Source organism: Typopeltis vanoorti, chromosome 5, assembly GCF_054136105.1.
Source record: "Typopeltis vanoorti isolate ZY-2024b chromosome 5, IOZ_Tvanoo_1.0, whole genome shotgun sequence".
In the NCBI taxonomy this organism is placed as follows: domain Eukaryota; kingdom Metazoa; phylum Arthropoda; class Arachnida; order Uropygi; family Thelyphonidae; genus Typopeltis; species Typopeltis vanoorti.
The window spans coordinates 70,771,646-70,795,812 of record NC_143553.1 but is presented as its reverse complement, the minus strand read 5'-3'; the positions used below and the strand labels follow the sequence as shown (position 1 = coordinate 70,795,812).

General features: G+C 34.7%; 1 protein-coding gene across 3 annotated transcripts in view; it reads right to left on the bottom strand.

Moving 5' to 3' along the window:
* The window catches only part of LOC150106513 (cyclin-dependent kinase 17-like), a 363,340-nt gene that overhangs the window by 333,303 nt on the left and 5,870 nt on the right, over nucleotides 1–24,167 (bottom strand). For all 3 annotated transcript variants that reach the window (XR_016548362.1, XM_090393169.1, XM_090393168.1), the window contains exons 2-3: nucleotides 15,359–15,680; nucleotides 5,607–5,705 (exon numbers count right to left, since the gene is read on the bottom strand). Coding sequence is in view for 2 of the 3 variants with exons in the window: in XM_090393169.1 (XP_090249295.1) it covers nucleotides 5,607–5,705; nucleotides 15,359–15,485 (226 nt within the window). In the remaining variant the exon portion in view is untranslated. The remainder of the gene's footprint in view (nucleotides 1–5,606; nucleotides 5,706–15,358; nucleotides 15,681–24,167) is intronic.

Here is a 24,167-nt window from a genome sequence, read left to right as displayed (position 1 = left end):
GCGAGGAAAGATTAGCAAAACAAGTGTTCTCTGCTATGGCAGGAAAACGACCCAGAGGAAGACCAAGATATAGGTAGATTGATACGATACAAAGTGCCTTAAACGATAGAAATATAAGATCTGATAATGTTGGAGTCTTGACAAGTAACAGACTGATTTGGAGGAAAATTGTAGATAGGAAGTTAGTAATGATGTAATTTTTCATGTAGTACTATCATATCCTGTACCATCCTTGAGGGTACATGTCAGGAATTTGATGATGATAATTATGTGGAAAAGTAATGTGTACCAAAGTCCACTTGGCCAACCAGGCTGGCAAATGAACTGCTCATAATATGAAGATATTTAAAACAATAACACTCTCTTTTGTTAAATGACATGTAAGTGGACTTTAGTACACAAAGGTTTGAATCCCGCCATGGGCATGGATGTTTGTGATTGCCTGTGAAAATATTAGTGGTGGTAGTGAACTGTAGATGGAGTTGGTGTGGATGATGATAGTTGTGGTTACTTGTAGTTGGTGGAGACAGAGTTGAAGAGTAGGTGCCCTCCCTCGATGAGTCTTCGTACCACAATTGTATCTCGTAATAATAATAATCTTTTCATTCCATTTATCAAAAAACAAATGGAACATAAATAACACTGGTATAAAAAAGGACAGAAAGTTACTTCATTTTAATAAAATCTATGATCAAGTAATATACAGTCTTTCCCCAATTAAGTGGAGATTTATAGTTATATTTAAAAAAGATTTTTTTCAAGTTCATGCTTGAAAAATTTAAGATACATCTTAAACCAATCTTAAACTTTTAAGATAAACCCACTTAACTATTCTTGGTTTCTGCTTAGTCTCTAATGAAAACCAAGAGTTACTGTAAGGTCAGTGAAATCCTTAACCAAAACATTACAATCAACTCACCTGATAACAAACATCATTATGATAAACTCACTATAACTACTGGCCTGGTTGGCCAAGTGGTTAACATCTACTCTCCAATTAACAGGTTGCAATTCTGAATCCTGCTATGGGCGTGGTTGTTTTTGATTTTCTTTAGGTGGTAGATGAATTTCATCACCTAGTGTAAGAACACTGCCCTGCTTAATGGAGTCTTGAAGTGGCTTGAAAAAGTTTCTCTGTTTGGTCTCTAAAGCAAGGTTTCCTGGACTATGTACAAAATAAATGAAAAAAATACAATAAATATATATAAAATGAATAAAAATGGGGAAAAAAAATCCTTAGCCCACCCATGACATTAATATACCATAGATTAATAGAAGACTTTCTATTAACCTATGGTACAGATCCAAATAAAAAACAACTACAGAACACTCTCAACCACATTTTATAGCACAATGGTATTCTGAATAGAAATTCACTATAATAATCAATTTCTCAAAACCCTATGAGTTTTCAATAGTGGCAGTAGGCTATAATAATAATGATAATAAAATGCCACAAATGGGTGGGGCAGAGTTCACAATGTATGCTGAAGATATATCATAAGGCAGCATGGTTTGCCATGTGGATAGCATCTCCACTCTCCAACCAATAGGTTGTCAGTACAAGCCCTACTGCCCAATGACAAATCTTCAGATCTGTCATGAGGCAACAGGGTTTGTACTGTTATCTTCAGATAGTGATTCAGATTTAGTAAGGCTATGTCTTTAGATAGCACATAAGCACACAAATTTCAGTCACCAGTATGAGTCCATTACCCTGCTTACTGAAAAGCTAAATGTTTGGTCTCTAGGGCAGGGTTTACAAATCATCTAGCTCTTAGTCCACCTAAAATATCACCACACTGTTGGTATTTTAGGTGGGGTAATGAGAGTTACATTTTTCTATGGGTGAGATTCATAAAAAATAAAACTAAAAATAATAAAAAAAACTCAATAACCTCAAAACGTTTTAGCTCTAAGACAAACAAAACATTCTTTACTTACTTGGTATGGAACAATAATCCATATTTACTCATTTGTTTTTTTTTTCCATTGGTAAGGTAATTATGCTGTAACCTTTATAAGTTCATTTGTATTGAATATATTTATTTTTATTTTTTTTTGGGGGGAGCGGCGATTTCGCTTACTGGATTGGATGTGAAATCCGATATTTGACAATGTTTACTATTCTCATCACATATACATAATATGTATAAATATACAATTCAAGTACACCATCAACATTTTCTGTTGGTTTTTACATTTATTTTGGGATGATTGTTTGTTATAAACAAATAAATATATTTTCCTTATATATAAAAATAGGGTAAAATACATTATCAGATAGTTTTCATAGTCTATACAAATGTTTAAAATAAGTTAGTGAGTTTTTAAAATATTTTATTTATTTTACTTTTTTGTGTAACCAAGGACTGTAGCTATAATGGTTACTAGAAAATTAAATTTACATGATAGTCACTGCAAAATCCACTGGCTGTGTCTATGAGGGCTCACATAACAAGATACATACTTGACATAATATATTAGAATCATAATTAGACATGGTATATAAGGTATAATGATCTCTTAAGATATATATGTTTAAAATAAGTCAACATTATTTAGTCCCATGAGGTGGTCCTCAATCTTTTTCTGAAAGCATAATCCAAGATTGATTTTATTTCATTTGTGAGTTAATTGTAGCTAGGTATTAAAAGGGTTTATGAAAAAATTCTTTGTCTGTCTTAGGTACTACCAGCAATTTCCAGCCAGAGAGTAAACCATAGTTTACTATATATACCGAAAAGCTTACAGCATTCTTTCTTATATATAATATACAACAATAAAGATGGAGTTTTTGTAATGGCAAAGCTTAACTTTCATTTCTTAACTAAAATTTATTTATTTCTCTTTTATTACTCATTCTTTTATATTCTCTTTTATTATTATTTATATTACATTCTTACATCACAAAAAAAATAAACCTCAAAATTATTTTTAAAATTAGTTTTGTTCTTGAGCAAGTTATTAGACCAATAAGATATAACAAATTTTTATTGTTTATCTTACTGTAGTGCAATAGCAGAGATCAAATATTAAATATCAAACATTAAATAAAATCAAACTCCTCTCTGATGTAATTCACAATTAATGGAATAATCTGAGAAGAGCAGAGTAATTATCCAGCACCAATCCCACTGGTAATTGTACTAGATAATTTAAATTCAAAACTAATGCTTCTACAGGGTGTTCGGGATAAATTTGACATATTTATAATTAATTATATTTTTCCGTAAGTTACATGTATTAACACACACTTCTCTTCATTTAAAAGTTTGGACCCTTCTTCATTCACATACAAGATGTCAGAAAGGATGGATAGCTGGAACCCACCTGAATCATGGAAGAGAATAACTTGTATCATGATGATTCGTGCCCGCCATCAAAATAAGGATATTACGACTGCTGCCCAATGCTCCCTGAATACAGTAAAAACAATCAGGCATGAACTAGAGACTTGCAATGGTGACTACGAGGATGTAGCAAGAAGAAAGATCCCTAGCAGACGATCTGATTGTGTTCGTACAGCAGAATTCCTCGCAAATCTGCAGGAACAGGTGTTGAAGAACCCTGGCATTGGAATTCGGGCTTTGTTCGTGGAGTTGCTAACTGTAGTCAAGCCCTGGATAACAAGGGTAGGCAATGGTAGGCCGTATGTATGGCAGCAGGATTCGGCCCCTTGCCACACCTCTGGGAAAAGTCAAAAATGGTTGTCTGAAAATTTCTACGACTTCACCAGTCCAAATGTTTGGCCTCCAAACTCCCCAGACCTTAACCCCATGGATTATTTTGTATGGGGCGCAGTTGAAAAAGACACCAATCGCACTTCCAGTAATACAAAAGCCCAGTTAATGGATAAAATTAAAACAGTTTTTGCGGCCCTTCCCAGGGAGACTGTAGCATCAGCTTGTTCGAGGTTCCGAAGCAGAATTGAAGCTGTGATCGATGCTAATGGTGGTTATTTTGAGTAAATCTTGTTGATAGTATTGTAATTAACTCTGCCTGTAATGTTTTTTTGTCAATTCATTAAATTTAATAGATACAAAGAAGATTTTCTTTTTCCTTACGAAACTGTCAAATTTATCCCGAACACCCTGTATATGTCATGTAAAAATAACAGCAGGAGTGAGTTTTGGTGTCAAATGCTAAAAAATGCAGTTCAATATTAATTCTGCTGCTATGGGACTGTTCGATTTTTTTTCAATAGTGTTCACTATATAATATTCATATTTTCTGCTTAAACAAAGGATACTTATTAAATGTAATTATAAGATGCCACCTGAAAGGATATACTGTGTGTGTGTACACACACTGAGTTAGCTTTGCATTACGAACACCTGCATAATAATGCATTGATCCACTCTCTGTGTAGTTGTTGCTTGCAGATGCCCAGGAACAGATTCCACAAGGTGTTGACCATCCTCCATGATTAACTCTAACATATCCACTGCAGGAACTCCATCAATTCAAGCTCATTCCGTGGAGGAGGATCAGCAGTTCTCATACTCCATCCTAGCATATCCCACATATGTTCAATTGGGTTAAAGTCTGGGGAGTTTGGGGGCCAAGGCAATATGGAAAATTCGTTGTCATGTCCTACAACCACTCAGTAGATGTTCAAGCCTGATGACAAGGTGCATTTTCCTGTTGAAAGATGGCATTCTGGTTGGGGTAACTTCCTGCAGATATGGATGGAGATGGTAAGCTAACAGTAGAATGGTGAACTCCTTGTAGAGTTCACCATTCAATGTTTGTAGATAACAAATGGACCTAGGGTGTTCCAGAGGAAAAAAAAAAAGATTTCCAAGCCATAACACCACATCCACAAGCCTGTTGAACCCCAACTGTGCAATTAGGGGTAGGGCTTAATGCTGTTTATGCCAAATGTGAACCCAGCCATCAGCATGGTGAAGCAGAAAAAGGGACTTATTACTACAGATGACTTTCTTCCATTGGTCAAGGGTCCACTGCCAACATTCCTTGGCCCATGCAAGGCATTGTTTGCAATGCCTGGTCATCACATGAGTATGTTAGTCTCTGGCTGTAGAAATCCAGGCGACGGCACATGTTGCATGTGGAAATGGATCAAACTGCCACACTGTTGTACTGGTGGGTGAGCTGTGTCACCAATATGAGCCCTTCTGCTGGATGTCTGTTCATGGTTAATCCAGTCCTGGCACACATTGATACAGGAGTACAGGAGCAACTAACAAGTGCAGCTGTTTCCAAAATACTAGCACCTATCCTCCAAGTCTCAACTATCTGCCTGCGATCAAACTGGCTTACGTCGGCATGTTTTCCCATTACTAGCAAAGGTTACTGATTACGTACAGAGAAACGGTATCCCCATTTATAGTAGCCACACACAACGTTAATATCATGGTACCTCGTTATTGTGCCAAAAATGTAAATCAGGGTGGGGGGTTTTCCTAATGCAAAGCTAACTCTGTGTATGTGTGTGTGTAAACACACACAAAAAAAATTATAGTAGCAGTGTTGGATAATATCCAACACACACTCACACACAAACAATAAACTCTTTCACTAATAAATAGCAATACGGTATTCATTACACATATAACTTAAATTATAAACCGAGTACTTACCAGGAACAGAAGAATGCTTGTGATGAATATCCATAATACGAGAAGTGGAGAATGAAAGACGTCGGCTGGCTCTTGCAAGAAGGCCCATATTTTGACTACCTAATATTTAAATTGTCAAAAGATGAAGTTTACTTTTTTTTTCTTCAAACACTGTTATATATAAAAAACAATGTTGATTATATAAATGACAAATCAAAATTTATTAGCAGTCTTCTTGTGATTATATGTCATCCCCACACCCTACAACCTCAATATATGTAAAATGTTCACTTTTATCATCAGTTACATTCTTACATCAATTACATTTAAATTCCAGAGGTTAGGATTTCCCTTTCAGAAAAGGCTGCATAGATTCACATCATGAGAAGCTTCATAAATTGAGAGAGCTCATGATTACCACTCCTGGATGGTGAATTCAGTAATCTAAGTATGAATTTTGGGGGCAACCTGTAACCTTCCCTTCTTCATGCATGACAAAAGTGTGTTTACTTGGTGTGATAATAGAGACATGTTAATGACACTGTCAGAATAAAAAGAGAAGTGAGATGTAATAGTTGTTGCAAGTATGAATGATTTAAAAGACGAAAAATATGGAATGCAAATAGATGGAAAGAGTTACTTGAAGCAAAAAAAAAAAAAAAAAAAGAAGGGTGAGAAAAATCATTTTCTAACTTTGCTGGATAAAAGTCTTTCCCAGTTTTCTCCATTCCATCATCTTTTCAGTTATTCTCGTCAACTGCATTCTAGCAATTCTAACCATTTAATTATCTCTGCTAATAATTAAAACCATCTTGTGCTATCTATCTTGCAATGTGTCCACATGGCAAAATAAAGACTATAAATCTGTTGCCAAGGTATGACAGTGAATTGATAAGAACAGCCATGAAATCAGTTTTTACAGTATGAAATGAAGAAAACTAGATGGATGAAAGGACACTTGTACCGCACACAAAGGCAACACAACACTAAATGAGACATACGACTTAAATATACGATTATAGATATACAACTTAAAGTCTCATCTAAGGCATTGTAGGAGGCTTAAGTTTTAAATTTGGAGGATTTACAACCTAAATCAATAAATGAGGATTATTGTTTCCAAATTTTGGTAAGTTTCTTGCATCTATATTTATTTAAATTCAGTTGATTTCTGAGGGTAGCTACAGATTCCACAAACAGTCTTTCTTTTATTAATTTACTATGATGGAGCATGGCGATTTTTTTTCCAGAAGATATTATTAGTGGTATCCAATGCATGGTCTGAAGGATCAAATTGACAGAGTCGTGCACTGCATAGTTCAGAAGGCCTTGACAGAGGGACGAATTCCAGATGATTAGAGTAGAGCTCTTATAGCACCTATATATAAAAAGGGAAATAAAACTGAATGTGAGAATTATAGAGGTATTACCCTATTAAGATTTATACAAGTATACTTGAGAAACAGTTGAGAATGATCGTGGAAGAGAAGCTTGGTGAAGAACAAGCTGGATTCAGTCCAAATAGAGGCTGTCTGGATCAGATTTTCATTTTACAACAAATAGTTGAGAAATCGTGGGAATATAACAAAAATCTGTATTTAAGTTTTGTAGATCTGGAAAATTTATGTCACAAAATGTCAAGAGAAAAGCTATTCAAAATGCTACAGTTGTATGTTATAACTGGAGCATTATATTAAGAAACACATAGTGTATTTCATAGTGTAAATACATAGTAAATTCAAAATGCTACAGTTGTATGTTGTCACTGGGGCATTATATAAAGAAAAAAAAAATTAAAAATGAAAGGAATACATAGTCTTTATTTGAGTTGTAAATCAGCACTTTAGAATTGAAGGAAGTGCAGGAAGATGGTTTTATGTTAAATCTGGTGTCAGAGAAGGATGTACATTATCCCCTCAATTATTCGTTATCTATATTGATCGCATTATGAAGGAAAGTGGTATCAAACCTGATATCAAAATTGGAGACATTAATCTCAACTCTTTGCTTTATGCAGACAATGTTATACTTCTAAATAAATCCAATACAAGTCTGCACTGGATTCAATTTAGTCAGATTCCCTGACTAAATTGAATAACTGTTGTAATAGATTTGGTATGAAGTTCAGCAATAACAAGACAAAGACAATGAAAGTAGGCAGAAGCATTGAAAATATCAACTGCATTGTGAATGGAGAACCTATAGAACAAATGCATGATTTTTAGTGAAGATGGTAAATTAAATATGGAAATAGACAACAGAATCAATAAAGCTGGTATGATAGGAAGTCAACTGAATAAATTTATATGGAATAAGAGAGAAATTAGTCAAAACAGTAAATTAGCTGTATAAAAAACTGTATTCAAACCAATTTTAACTTATGGATCTGAGAGCTGGATTAGAAGAAAAACGCTTGACCAAAGACTAGAAAACACAGATATGAGAGGCCTGAGAAAAATTAGAGGAGTGAACAGATGGCATCAGTGGCAATATCAAATTAAAATGAGGATATTAGGAAAGAACTTAACATTGAAAAACCTAAAATGTGGTGATGTTAATCTTAGCTCTTTACTTGATACAAATGATGTTATTCTTCTGAATAAATCCAGTATAAGCCTGCAGGATTCCTGACTAAATTGAACAACTGTAGTAATAAATTTGATATGAAAATAACAATTAAAAAGATCAAGACACTGAAAATAGGAAATATTGAAAACATCAACTGCATCCTCAATGGTGAACAAATATGAAGACATAATTTTTAGTGAAGATTGTAAATTAAATATGGAAAGAGACAAAAGAATTAGTAAAGGTGATATGGTAGCAAGTCAGCTGAATAAATTTACATGGAATAAGAAAGAAATTAATCAAAATACTCATTTAGCTATATACAAGACTGTGTTCAAACCAATTTTAACTTATGGAGTTGAAAGCTGGGTTAGAAATAAAACCCTTTATCAAAGGACTGGAGACCACAGATATGAGACTCCTGAGAAAGATCAGTAGAGTGAACAGATGGCATCAATGGTAGTATCATATTAAAAATGAGGATATTATATTATATGGGCAACTCCATGGAGTCCGAAGACTCGTTGTGGGAGACCCAATCAATCATACCTCTCCCTGAACCCGTTCTACTCAATCGCCATTCTCTAAGCAAAAAATCTAGTCCTCATATCTCTACTGACCACACCTTTATTCAACTTCCAGGGAAAACCCCTTATTCTGGTCCCTCTAGCCAAGTGTTGAAACATTACCCTTGCATCTATTCTATAAAATCCTTTAAGCAACTTAAATGTTTCTATCATATCTCCTCTTTTTCTCCTATCAACTAACTTCTGCAATCCACACACCTTCAATCTCCTCAGAGGGGAAAATCCATAGGCCACTTCACCTTCTTGGTCAATCGCCTCTGAATCCTCTCCACCACTTCCTTATTTCCAAGAAACTCAGACGTCCAGACTTAAGCATAGTAATCCAGATGTAGGTATATCGAGGCCTTATAAAGAGAACACATTAATAAACCCTTATTAATGTGCTCTTCACTAGCCAAGTAATCTTATTGACTACCTTAGCAACCTTAGCAATATGTACACTAAACTTTAACTCTCTGTCTACCACCACCACCCCTAAATCTCTAGCTAAATGTATTTCCTGGAGTACAGTGCCATCAATATGAATACATGGCTTGAAATCTATTTATCCCACAATGCATAACTTTACATTTCTCGACATCAAACTGACACCCATTAAATTGTTCTGCAAGCTCACCACATCACTTTGATTAACTATTACTCTACCTAATTTCATATCATCAGCAAAACAACTGAATATTTCCTTTCAGGTTATTTCATATATCATTTATCTACAAATAAAACAGCAATGGTCCCAACACTGAACCTTGTAGCACCACTTATCATCTGTTTTCACTTCGATTCTGCCCCTCCGTATACCATTTTTTGAAATCTGTCCAGAAGTCACCCTCTTATCCACTTAAGCAGTGTCATATCCATCCCCATTTGTTCTAATTTAAGTAACAGTGGTCCATGTGGTATTCTGTCAGATGCCTTTGCAAAATCCAGAAAAATCATTGTGTAGCCATTTCCTTTATCCAACTCAGCTGTTACTCTATTATAAAAAAGTTAGTAAATTACTAAGACATGACCGACCCTTCACAAAGCCATGCTGACCCTCATACAGTATCATAGTTTTATCTACCCATTCTTGAATTCTCTTTTTTAACAATTTTTCTAGTACTTTTACCACCATGCCTGAAATACTGATAGGACTATAATTTGCTACTGTAGTCTAAGAACCTCCTTATGCATAGGAATAATTATGCCCTCTTTACCACTCCCTTGGCTCTTCCAGAGCTGAGACTTAAATTAAACAGCTCAGTCAAAGGCACTGCCAGTTCCCTTGCACATTCTCACAAAACCCTAGCTGATATCCCATCTAATTGCATAGCTATATTTACATTGAGATACTGCAATATCCTAAGAACCCTTCCAATTCATACACCTCTGTTTCCATATTAGTGTCTGTCACATAGTTTAAAGCAGTAACCTCAATAGGAAAATATATGCTTAAATTGGTCACTAGGTAAACCAACTATTTGATCTGCTTCTGTTTCCTCATGTCCATCATCACTTACTAAGGTTAATCTTCCACATAGTCACTCTTCCTCTTACTTGCCACATAACAAAAGCACTCTCTGGGATTTGATTTCCTTTGGCCTGCTTGGCTAAATTCTTCTCATAATCTGATTTTGCCTTTCTTGCCATGCTGGTCACCTTTCTTGCCTGAGTCTTGTACAGATCATGAGTTTGTTGGTCACCTTTTTCTTTATATACTCTCCACAACATTTTCTTCTTCTGCAGCTCATGCTTAATGATATTACTCATACATCTAACTCCTACCCAATTAACCCTCCTTACCCTAGGTACACAATTTAATAATGCTTCCTCTAGATAACTATATCTCATGCACTACTACCATCCTTACCCTGCAGCGTTTTATGCCATGGTACAGATTTAAGCTCCTTCCTAAGCATCTCATAATCACCTTTATTGTAGTTCCACAAATATTTCTTCTTGATAGCATATTCCTCATGTTTTACAATTTCCCAAGTCAAGACCGCATGGTCATTTTACCAATTGGAGGCAATGCTGTAACCTTGGTTATGGATAGCTCTTCTAATCCTATTACCAGGTTGAATACTCCCCCACCCCTAGTCTCCTCCATCACATGCTGACTTAAGTAATTATTTCTCACATGGCAGAAAAGAAATAGTATAAATTCTATTTTCTTTCTGCCATGTGATCTTTCTTCCTTCTAATCTATATCTCCATAGTTGAAGTTCCCCATAATAATCACTCAACCTGTACTCATTGTACTAATGTGGCGATGCATGTCTTCCAGATCATCTGTGAAAGTTCCTGGCCTATAAGAACAACCAACTGTATATTTTGTTTTACTGGTCTTAATCTAACACCAGATTTCTTTTCTTTCATATCACCTCCCATCGCAAAAATTTGGAGTCACTAACATCCTCAAAACAGAGCTATAACAATTTGCTCTAATCAACAAGCTCTTAAACAAGAATTTAAGATTACTAGCAACACATTTATAAATAATGGCTATAACAAAAATACTATTAATAAAGGTCTTCATAAAATTTCATCAAAAAAGAATATAGATTACAGAAAAACCATAGCCATTCCATATATTAAAGGGTTATCAGAAAAAATCAATAGAATCCTACACCATTATAATCTCCACACCTATAATCTACACCTATAAAATTAAAATACATATTCAACTCCTCTAAGGATCCTCTCCTCCCAGTGGTACATCCTGGGGTTTATTGCATTTACTGCACCTGTAACTTCTTATGTTGATGGTACCTATATATATTGGTAAAAGTGGATGAAACTGTATATATTGGTGAAAGTGGATGTACAATCGCTATACGTAAAAAAAAGAACACAAAAGACATTTTTGTGTCTCTTGTGTTCATGCAGAGGCCTGCTTCATCAAAAAAAATTTTGATGAAGCAGGCCTCTCAGATCACGCTCTCAACTACCTACACCAAATTGAGTGGAAAAGTACCTGCTCTTTACATCATACAGAAACCTGGTATTAAAGAAAATTTAAAGAAGCACGTGAAATTCTGATTAACCACCCTAATCTCAACAATAATGGTGGCAAAAAAATTCCAAGAATTTGGATACAAAACAGCATACTTCAGGACTTTAAGCAATTTTCAGCTTTTATTGGAAACTATTCCATATCAATTGATTGAAATTTATATGTATAATCACATTTTTTTTTTTTTTAATATATATATATATATATATATAAACATGTTGCTCTCCAGCCCATGTAACCTAACAGATAATTTGGGATTTAGCCGACCAAATTGTATTCTTATTGGCTTAAACCAAGATATGAAATGATGGTACAACATGACAAAATTTCATGCCGGCTGGGGCGTCGCCCGATTAAACAAGGCCCCCGTTGTTTTCGCCAGGGAACCAGGGGCGAACAGCGAAAAGTCAGCTACTGGAACAAATCTGACACATCCCAACTCAACATCACCAGAATTAAAGATTGGTACCATCAACATAAGAAGCCTGAATGGCAAAGAAACTGAGCTAGCTGAGGAATTAGATAAGTACCAGATCGACATAATAGGGGTGACCGAAACAAAAAAGACAAAAACTGGTGAAATCTTTCTGAGCAATAAATACAAAATGTTATATTCAGGCAATGACAATCAAGGAAAAGAAGGAGTAGCCATAGTAGTCAACACAAAATACGAGGCTAATCTTCTTGAATGGCAGGCAGTCTTAAGTAGAGTGATGTGGGCGAATATGAGAATGGGAAACTGGACAATGAGACTTATTTGTGCCTATGGTCCCACAGAATGTTCTACTAAGGTAGAAGTGGAGGAATTTTTTGATGCTTTAGAAAAAGCAACTGACACAATGAAAAACGAAAAGTTATTCCTTGTTGGGGATCTAAATAGCAGAGTAGGAAATGATTGTCAGACATATAAAAATATTTTGGGAAAATTTGGAAAAGAGGAAAGCTAATAATAATGGCAATTTCCTATTGGATTTCTGTTCAGGACATGGACTGGTTATTATTAACACCATGTTCCAACATAATAATGTGCACAAATTCACATGGAGACAGGGAATAAGAAAAGTCTCATTGACTATGTTATTGTTGATAGTGATGTTTTCTCTCTGGTACAGGTCACTAGAGTGTACAGAGGATTTGAAATTGGAAGTGATCACCATTTAGTCTTGAGCAGGATAAAACTGAATTTCATGTTGAAAAGAAGAACGTATGAGAAAGTTTAAAGCGAATAAAAGTCGAGCAGCTCTCAGATGTGAACCGTAGACTAAAATACACAAAAATTATTGAAGAAAAAATGAAAGAGTTTGAGAACAGGAACCAAGCATTGGAGATTCAGTGGCAAGCCTTGAAGGCAACACTGATTGATGCAGCCAGAGAGGCAAGTGGTGAGGTTGTTTGCAAGGATAGAAAAATCAGAACTCCATGGTGGACACAGAAAGTTAAAGAGGCAGTGAAGGAAAAGAAGAATGCATATCAAAGTTTCCTGGCAAATAAGTCAGCTTGTGCTCTTAGAGAATACGGAGACAAATGTAAGAAAGCTAAACACAGTGTAAAACTGGCTAAACAGAAGTCATGGGAGGACTTTGGAAAGAAGATAGAAAATAAAGACCAAGAAGGTGGCAAAATATTCTGGAGGTTGTTGAAGAAGCTTAGAAATGGAGGAAAGAGTGCTGTAAAAGGAGTTAGAGATGATAGAGGTGACATGAAAACGGAAGAAAAAGATATCCTTGAAGTATGGAGTAATTACTTCGAAAAATTGCTAAATGAAACAAGCAATGATAGCACAGTGGTAAAAAACACTCAACAGGCATACAGTCAGGAAAACATATCTATACTTGAAGTAGAAAAAGCCATCAAAGGCTGAAATGTGGAAAGGCAGCAGGAGTAGATGATATTCGACCAGAAATGCTGAAGTATGGTGGTATAAAAGTCTTACAGTGGCTGCACTGCATAGTTCAGAAGGTGTGGATAGAGTGATGCATTCGTGATGATTGGAGTAGAGCTCTCATAGTACTCATATATAAAAAAGAGAAATAAAACTGAATGTGAAAATTACAGAGGTATTTCCCTACTGAGTGTTCCTGGTAAAATCTATGCAAGTATACTTGAGAAACGGTTGAGAAGAATTGTGGAAGAAAAGCTTGGTGAAGAACAAGCTCAATTGAGGCTAAATAGATGCTGTCAGGATCAGATCTTTACTTTATGACAAATAGTTGAGAAATCATGGGAATATAACAAAGATCTGTATTTAAGTTCTGTCGATCTGGAAAAGGCATATGACAAGGTGCCAAGAGAGAAGCTATTCAAAACGCTACAGTTATATGGTGTTGTTAATGGGGCATTATATCAAGCAATACTTAAGTCTTTATATGAGTTGTAAGTCAGCAGTTAGAATTGAAGGAAGTACAGGAAAATGGTTTAATGTTGAGTCTGGTGTGAGACAAGGATGTACATTATCCCCTCTGTTATTCATTATCTATATGGATCACATTATGAAGGAAAGTGGTATTAAACATGATATCAAAATCGGAGATGTTAATGTCAGCCCTTTGCTTTATGCAAACGATGTTATACTTATAAATAAATCTGCTACAAGTCTGCAAGATTCCTTGACTAAATTGAATAACTGTTGTAATAGATATGATATGAAGGTCAGCAATAAAAAGACAAAGACAATGAAAATAGGCAGAATCATTGAAAATGTCAACTACATTGTGAACGGAGAACCAGTGGAACAAGTAAAACATTTCAGCTACTTAGGTACAATTTTTAGTGAAGATGGTAAATTACATATGGAAGTAGACAACAGAATCAACGAAGCTGGAATGGTAGGAAGTCGATTGAATAGATTCATATGGAATAAGAGAAGATTAAGAAAATGATATGGTATGAAGAATAAGAAAAGATTAGCAAAACAAGTATTCTTTACCAGGTTATCAGGAAAAAGACCTAGAGACCAGGATGTAAATGGATTGATACAGTAAAAAGCACTTTAAAACAGAAATATAACATGTAATAGTATCGGAATCTTGACAGATAAGAGATTAATTTGGAGGAAAATTGCTGATCAGAAGTTAGTAATTATGTAACTTATCATATCCTGTACATGATGATGATCTCATTTTTTGATTACAAAATATTAATTTATAAAGAATTTGTTCCAGAAGAAAGTACTATTACTAGCAATTATTACTTAGAAACCAGATTTGAAAGAGTCTGGTTGGTAGCTGTTGAATGGCAATATGCCTAGCCAAAAGCAATTAATATGCGTGGGTTTCACAAGGGTTACAATGCTCAAATGCCATCTATAATCTCCTGACTAGACTGCAGCAGAATTTCTTCTGATGCAGTCAAGTACTTCTGATGGCAGTGTTTATGACATTTTGAAAAATCTAAATGCTAAATCGGCAGATCTAAATACAAAATATAGCAGGTAAGCTTTCAAAGTCTTTCCAAAGATTATATGAACACTATAACTTATCATATCAATCACCAGAGATTACTTTGAGGAAAACAGTATGGAAATAGTTTTCTTATCTGCATTTTCTTATTTGGATTCAGTCTCATTTCTTTCTTTGCTGCCCTATGTATATACTAAAATTAACATAATGAAAAAATTCACTCACCATTTTTACTGACATCTCCATTTTCTCGCAATGAAAGACTTGAAACTGACTCTGACAGACCATCATCACTAGGCATGCGATGAGTACGAAGCTGATTGGACATACGACGACGGAGCCTCTTCATCATCGGATTACATCACACAACAGTAGCAAAACAGAAGAGCACCAATTTATTGCTTTCAGTTTGAGTGCATAAATAAATTGAGCCATATAAAAACAAAGGCACTTGACTGGACGATACTTGTTAATAGCACCTGAGTTATAATTCTCAGCATGCCTCCAAATAATGTTATTATAAAATAGTTGCATAAGGAAACATTACCTGGAAAAAAAAAATCATTAGCTACTTGAATTTCAGAAAAATATTTATAGTTACATTCAAAATTCATGATCCAATAAAGCCATTACTTAAAATATGTAGTCTAATCATTAATCTGAAAATAAAATGGCCATATCAGATTTTTAACTTTCCTTAACTCTTCCCCCATTTCAAAAGGAAAACCAGATTTGACCAGATTTTAACTACAAATGTTCCTCGTCTCCCTGCAATATGGTATGGATATTCCAAAAATAAAGTGAAATGAAGGATAACATTCTACTCCTTTAAGCCTCTCCTAGCAGGACTCATGGACACAGGCTCTCTGATAACCAGCATACACCTACCAAGGACCTGAGAATCAAGAATATGGACTCACTCTTAAAAATATGCCAATTAAATATAAAAGGCATAAGTAGGGCTAAATGCAAAGTTCTTACTAATATCCTGAATTACCATTAAACAGATGTAGTTGTAATACAGAAAACTCACACTAAGGATGATCTAGACTGACTAACAAGAGGGAAAATACATGGATATAATCAGTGGTGAGCTATGGAAATTTTAACAAAGGGCTCGCATAGTTGAGAGAAAAAAAAAAAAAAAAAAGACCTAACTTAGTCATTATTATTATTATTATTTGACACCTCCAGGGAGTCCAAAGACTTATCAAGGGAGAGTAATACTTATATTGAGACTTTGTAGAGCTTTTGACAGATATGATAATTGCTGTAGGATATCAATCATTAATGCTAGATCTTTTAAAATTTCCAAATTGAGAAGTCGGTTTAAAAAGCCCTTATATTTATCATTCGATGCAAAATGCTTGCATAAAGTTGGGTAATTTCTCCACAAAGTAAGAGCCGTTTGTAAACTGCAAGCTGCCCATCGTGGTCCAAGCACACGGCTGATCTTTAAAATTTCGATACCAAGGTCTTTTGCAATCGTATTTAATTCTCGTCGATTTTTTGATGATTGATGATAAAAAGCATATAATTTATCCATAAATATTTCAAAATGATTTATTTCCTTAATGTTTTTTTATCGAATCGTCTAATGCTAATTATAATCAATTAGCTACGCAATGCCAAATCACAATGTTGGGAAATTTTTGTAGAAGTCTGATTGCAACTCCTGATTTGTTTCCTAACATTACACTAGCTCCATCAGAACAAAATGCAATGAAATGATTTTTTATATAGTTATCAGAAAATCCATATGAATTTAAAGTAGCAATTATAGTAGCATGCATACATTCCACGGTGGTATTTTCTAGTTCTACAAGATTATTAAACAAGAAGAACAAGGGACTTGCAAATTTGAGAAAAATTTAACAAAGAGCTCGCGCAAGCCCCTTATAGCTCACCACTGGATATAATGTGATTAATTGCATAAACCATCCCAAATACGGTGTAGCAACATATAAAAAAATGACATTTCTAATTATAAGATCTGTAAACCAAGCACCAACAAGGACATATATAGTATATCTATTATAATATCTGGCGTACAACCTCCCTTAGTTAAATGGCCTGATCAAGTACTGTCCCAACAACAACATCCAAGCATAATCCTGGGAGATTTTAATAGTCATCATTTCCTTTGGTGCTATAGAAAGGATGACCTAAATGGTACCCTACTAATGAACTGGATGGAAAATCAGAACCTCTATCTGATCTTTGATGCCAAAGATTTCTCTCATCTAGATGGGAAAGGGGATATAACCCTGATTTGTGCTTCTGTACTGCAGACAATAATGGCAGCCATATCCCCATCTCTAGGAAAGTATTAGACAATTTTCCAAATAGCCAACATCGACCTATAATCTACAAAGTAGGCCTAAATATTCCAATCACAAGAACAGTATTAAAACCTAGGTGGAACTTTCTCAAAGCTGACTGGGATTCTTTTAAGAAACAGGTTGATTGACACTGTAATAAGACTTATAAAGCCCACTATAAACAATTCAATAGATTTGTTGGCATTATTATTGGTACTGCCAAACGAACCATTCCAAGAGGTTTTAGGAGAGATTATATCCTAGGCTGGAATAATGACAGTGAAAGACTGTATAAAGAATTCTCTACTAATAATAATCCTACAGTAGCCACTGAGCTCCTGAAGTCTCTTAACGATGCTAGAAAAGACAAATAGATTAAAACAATGAAAAATTTTAATTTTACTCATTCCAGTCGAAAAGCTTGGTCCCTGATTAGGAAGCCTGACCCTAATACAAGGACTTCTGGTAAACTGCCCACCATAGATCCAAAACACATTGCAAAGCATATAATTTCAATGACTAAATATCCTCACGACAGAGTAGCTAAAAGAGAGGTGAAACAAAAACTAAAAAATTTTAAATCCACCACCATCATCATCTCAGGCTTTCACTTCCCAATGTGAAAGCCTGAGATAATAGCCTGGGTAAGTTAACTCATTGAGGACTGGGAAGGCAGTTGGACTCAATATCTACCCTGAATTCATTAAGAACTGTGGACCAAAAACTATTAAATGGCTTACCTATGTATAATAATATCCTGGACTCTGGCATGCTTCCATCAATTTTTAAAAGATCTAAAATCATTGCCATCTTAAAACCTGGCAAAGACAAATGCTTCCAACTACCATCCTATTGCCTTGTTAAGCATCTGCCTGAAACTTCTCAAAAAAGAATGATATACAACAGAATTTCTTCAAGTATACATAATAGAACTCCACAGGAATAGGCTGGCTTCAAAACTGACAGAAGTTGTTGCAATCAAGTACTGGCCTTGATAACCTTTATAGAGAATGGTTACGAAAAACAATTGAAAACAATAGCGGTATTCGTGGACCTCTCTGCTGCTCATGACACAGTGTGGAGAGAGAGCGTCTCATTTTAAAATTCCTAGAAAATATCCCATCACCAAAATTAGCCAACCTAATTAATCAAATACTAACAGACAGATGGATACAAGTATCTCTCAATGAATTCAAAAGTAAATTCTTTAAGATTAAAAATGGCCTACCTCAGGGGTCAGTTCTTGGCCTATTGCTCTTTAACTTATATATTAGTGATATCCCAGAGACAACATCGTAAAGATACATGTATGTTGACGATATTGCCATTGCAACTCAACATTCCAAAAAGCTGAGTACATCATAACTGAAGTAGCATCCTTTCATTTAAGTAATATCCAGGCCAACTATATCTCAAAAGTTTACTTCAGAAATAAACAGGTGAAATTTAACAATCATCCAAAATACCTAGGAGTTACCCTAGACAGAAGTTTGACATTTAAATATCATCTAGAAAATATTGCTGTAAAATTAAAAATTCGTAATAATATAATGCATAAACTTGCTGGTACTTCTTGGAGTGCTGATGCCAACACACTGCATACTACCACACTGTCTGTGGTCTATTCTACAGCAGAGTATTGTGCTCCTGTGTGGCTGAACAGTGCACATGCTTCTTTAGTTGATGTCCAGTTAAATCAAGATATGAAGAATCTTTGGAGCTCTAAGATCTACTCCTGGCTACTGGCTCCCAACTCTCAGTAATATAGCCCCTCCCTTGCTTTGAAGGACCCAAGCTTTTAAACAAATTATGGAGAAAAATAATTGGAAACAGTTCCTTGCCTATCCACCAAGACATTTTCTTCTATGCCTCAAAAAGACTGAAATCCAGGTGCCCTGCCTGGAGGAGTGCAATACAAATGAATGACCAGAACTTTGACCTATGTGAATCATGGGGAGTATTGGCTTCAACGTACCTCCAATCTTCAAATTCCCATTTCAAATCCCACATCTGATCTGGAGGGCTTTGATCTCCCTAGACATGTATGGCCCAATTTAAATCAGATCAGAACAGGACATGGAAGATATAAGCATCTCCTGCATAAATGAAACTGGTCCAATACTCCAAACTGTGAATACGGAAGCGGGATCCAGACTATCGATCACATTGTGTTTGAGTGTCCTATCTACTCATTCTCAGGTACTAAAGAGGACTTTTTTAAACTGACCCCAGAATCCCTGGAATGGATCTGGGATTTAAGGATTAAGCTATTACTCCTGATTCTTAATTTTGGTTAATTATAATCATGATTATAATTAATTATAATGATTAATTATAATCATTTTAACCTATTGTACCCCTTTTAATATGATTTTTACAATTGTTTTTATGCTGTTTTATGTAATATCCTGAGACCTGTACATCATACACTAAATAAATAAAATAAAATAAGCAGACTTCAGGATGATATCAAATGCAGAAAAGGTGATGGTAATCAAATTTTTAAACATCGCACCATATACATCAGGATTTCAACTCATATGGTAGGATAGTGTTCACCAAGCTGATTAAAACTATTTATCATAAGAATGGCAATCTACTTGATGAAGAGAATGCTGCTGTTATAAAATAAGGCCTGTCTCCACCCACACACACAGTCCAAACTACATCAATCTTCTTGAATGTGCAGCAGTCGATTCTTTCCCTTCTCCCTACAGTCTAACTCAACATTGTTTGACTTCTATTTCCTTATTCTCCAGTTTATGTAACAATGCATTATTATACTGAATGCATTATTATAAAATATGAGCAAACTGCTAAATCATGACCTCTCTTTAGTAAACCTATACTGTTCTTTGCAAAATATATCTTGTCTGTCAACCCAGTTTATCACATCTCTGTATGCGAGGTCTTACAAACTTCTCTAAAATCTTTACTACCATTCTAGAAATACTGACAGGACACATCAGTTTTTGCACTACCCTTGTACAATGAGTGGTACAAAAATCCACTATGGTACATTCTTTCCAGTCCTGCAGGATATTTCCCAAGCTGAGACCCAAGTTATAAAAACACGTCAGAGCCAGGCCAATTTGGTGACCATTCCTTTATCACAGTGTTTCTCAACCTTTGTCCATTCACTAAATCATTTGACTTTTTAGTCAAACATTTTTTCTAATCACCCCTATAATTTCCTGTAGCAATATATTATTTCATAAGGGTTTATTGCACTTTTTTCAATTGTTTCAATTATGAAATCATGGAATGAAGAAATCACTATATTAACAGAGGACTGTGCGAGGCTGGTGATTTTTTTTTTTGTTTCTATTGGATAGCATATATCAAACATGGAATAAAAAAGCAGTATATCTTTAAGCAATGAATGCCTATGGATTATACAAATCCTCTACATCATGCCCCAAAGGGATATTCCATTACGTATTCGCTATTTTTTAAAAATTAACTGTATATTTCCTCTTTTGTTATATATGTCCATTATTCTTATTTCTTGCATCTTCTCTCTGTGTGAATTTGTGAACATTTTTATGTTAGAACATGAAAATAGTAATAACTATCACCATGTCCTGAACAGAAATCCAGCAGGTACTTATCATTATTATTAACTTTGCTCTTTTCTCCCAATATTCCCAGAACATTCCCATATGTCTGGTAATCATTTCCTACTCTGCAGTTCACATCTCCAATAAGGACCTTTTCTTGACATGATGAAAAGGAAAGGTTGTCCAATAAGGACAACCTTTCCTTTTCATCATGTCAGCTGCCTTTTTCTAATGCTGCAAAATATTGCTCTACTTCTTTAGTAGAACCTTCTGTGGGTCCATAAGAACATAAGTGTCGTCATCCAGTTCCCCATTCTGATATTTACCGAATATAACAACATGGATTTCTTGCTTACAAAGATCTTATTTGTTTTATCCTCTTTGTTTCAGTAACACTTATGTCAATATGATACTTATCCAATTCTTCTGCTAGTTCCATTTCTTTTCCATTCATGATTATACTGCCAATCTTAAGCTCTGCTGAAGTTTTTTTTTTTTTTTTTTTTTGGTATACTGATGTTATCATCATCGTCATCAAATTCCAATCATATATCCTGAATGGTGTGCAGGATTTTATGATAGTACTACATGAACAGTTACATCATTACTAACTTCCTATCTATAATCCAGATTAGTCTATTATCTGTCAATATTACCCGATTTTATATTTCTGTCTTCTAAGACACTTTACTGTATCAATCCATCTAAATCTTGGTCTTCGTCTGTTTTTTTTTTTTTTTCCCTGACATCCTGGTAAAGAACTTGTTTAGCTAATCTTTCCTCTCCCCATTCTGTTTAAGTGGCCATACCACCTGAGATTAGCTCTGCTAACACATTCCTGAATGCTAACAATGTCAAATTCTTTCCTAATATCCTAATTTTTAATATGATGCCATCTGCTCAGTCCCCCTAATTTTTTTCAGGAGTCTCATATCTGTGGTCTCCAATTTTTGATCAAGAGTTTATTTCCAATCTAGCTCTCAGATCCATTAGTTAAAATTGGTTTGAAAACTGTCTTGTATACAGCTAGTTTAGTGTTATGACTAATCTCTCTTTTATTCCATATAAATGTGTTCAATTGATTTCTCACCATACCAGCTTTGCTAATTCTGCTATCTATTTCCAAATTTAATCTGCCATCTTCACTAAAAATTGTGCCTAAATAGATGAAATGCTTTACTTGTTATGTAGGTTCTCCATTCAGGATGCAGTTGACATTTGCCTATTTTCATTGTCTTTGTCGTTTCAATATTGATTTTTATACCAAATTTATTATAGCAGTTATTCAATATGGTCAGAGAATTCTACAGACTTGTCATAGATTTATTTAGGAGTATAATATCATCTGCATAAAGTAAACAGTTGAGATTAACATCTCCAATTTTGATATCAGGTTTAATACCACTATCCTTCATAATGTGATAAATATATGATGAATAACAATAGAGATAATGTACACCTTTGTTGCACACCTTATTTAACATCAAGCCATCTTCCAGTACCTCCTTCAATTCTAACTGCTGTTTATAACTTAAAGAGAGACTATGTATTGTTTGATATGATGTCCTATCATTTAACTGATACATTTTGAACAACTTTCCTCTTAGCCCCTTGTCATATGCCTTTTCCAGATCTACAAAACTTCACATACAGATCCCTGTTATATTCCCATGATTTCTCAACTATTTGTCTTAAATAGAAAATCTGACAATCTCTTTTTGGCCTGAACCCACCTTATTCTTCTCCTCCACAATTTTAGTTAGCTCTTTCTCAAAAACACTTGCATAAATCTTACCAGCAACATGCCATAGAGAAATTCCTCTATAATTCTCACATTCAGCTTTATTCTTTCTGAATTTATGCAATGCATCCAACATAAAACATTTATACCTCTATATTTGAGCATTTCTGATCGAATATCATCTACTCTGGCTGTCTTTCCTCATTTCAGGTTTGTGATAGCTTTTTCTACTTCAAGTACAAAATATATTCCCGATGGCATTCCTGATAAGTGTTTTCTACCACCATGCTGTCACTGCTCGGTTCATTTAGCAATATTTCAAAGTAATTACTTCATATATCAAGAATATCTTTATCGCCAGTTTTCATGTCCCATTTGTCATCTCTAATTCCTTTTGCAATATTCTTTCCTCCATTTTTCAGCATTTTCAATAAGGAATGCCAATCATCTCCAATTTTGATATTAATAATTTTGATAGCCATGTTAAGAAACAATGCTTTGGTTTCTTACATTTTTCTCTTATATGTATTCCCTAAGAGCACAAGGTGACTTATTTGTCAGGAACATTTGATATGCTTTCTTCTTTTCCTTGACTGCCTCTTTAACTTCCTGAGTCCACCATGGAGTTCTGATTACCTCACCACATACCTCTGACTTAATCACTGAAAGTTTCCTTTACGGTTTGCCAATGAATCTCCAAGGTTTGGTACTCACGTGAAGACGTATTTCTTTTTTTTCTTTTTAGTTGAGGTGATATAACAGAAAAGAGCCATATTAATCAATATATCATCATTCATCATCATGCGTATCAAGAATTTAGGCCTATCATGGCCTGTTCCGGCCTTAGAAGTCATCGTTGAATCATGTAAGAGGACATCCTGGTTTCCTTTTTCCTAATAGCTTGTACTTTAAGGCTTGTTTTGGTAATCTTTCTGTTTTCATTCTTTGAACGTGTTCCATCCATTTATGTTTATATTTTTTAATTTTTTCTATTACTGGTGCTTGGTTTAATTCTTTCATAATTTCTTCGTTTCTTTTGTGATCATATGGGGTATACTTTGCAGTTTTTCTCATAAACTTCATTTCTGCTGTTGTTAATCTTTGTTTGTCTTTTTGTTTTATTGTCCAGATTTTGCTTCCATACATTAAGACTGGTAGGGCTAATGTATTGTATACTTTTAGTCTGGTTTGTTTTTGAACTAGGTTTGGTTTAAATATAGAGTCAATTTTTATGTTTATATCTTTTTCATTTTCATATGTGATCATATATCCTAGGTAGTTAAATGAATTCACCTGTTCTAAGATCTTGTTATCTATTACTATTTTAGTTCTTGCTGGATCTTGTCCTTTAAAGGCCATAGTTTTTGATTTTTCTGTTGATATTATCATACCATAATCTTTGGATATCTCAT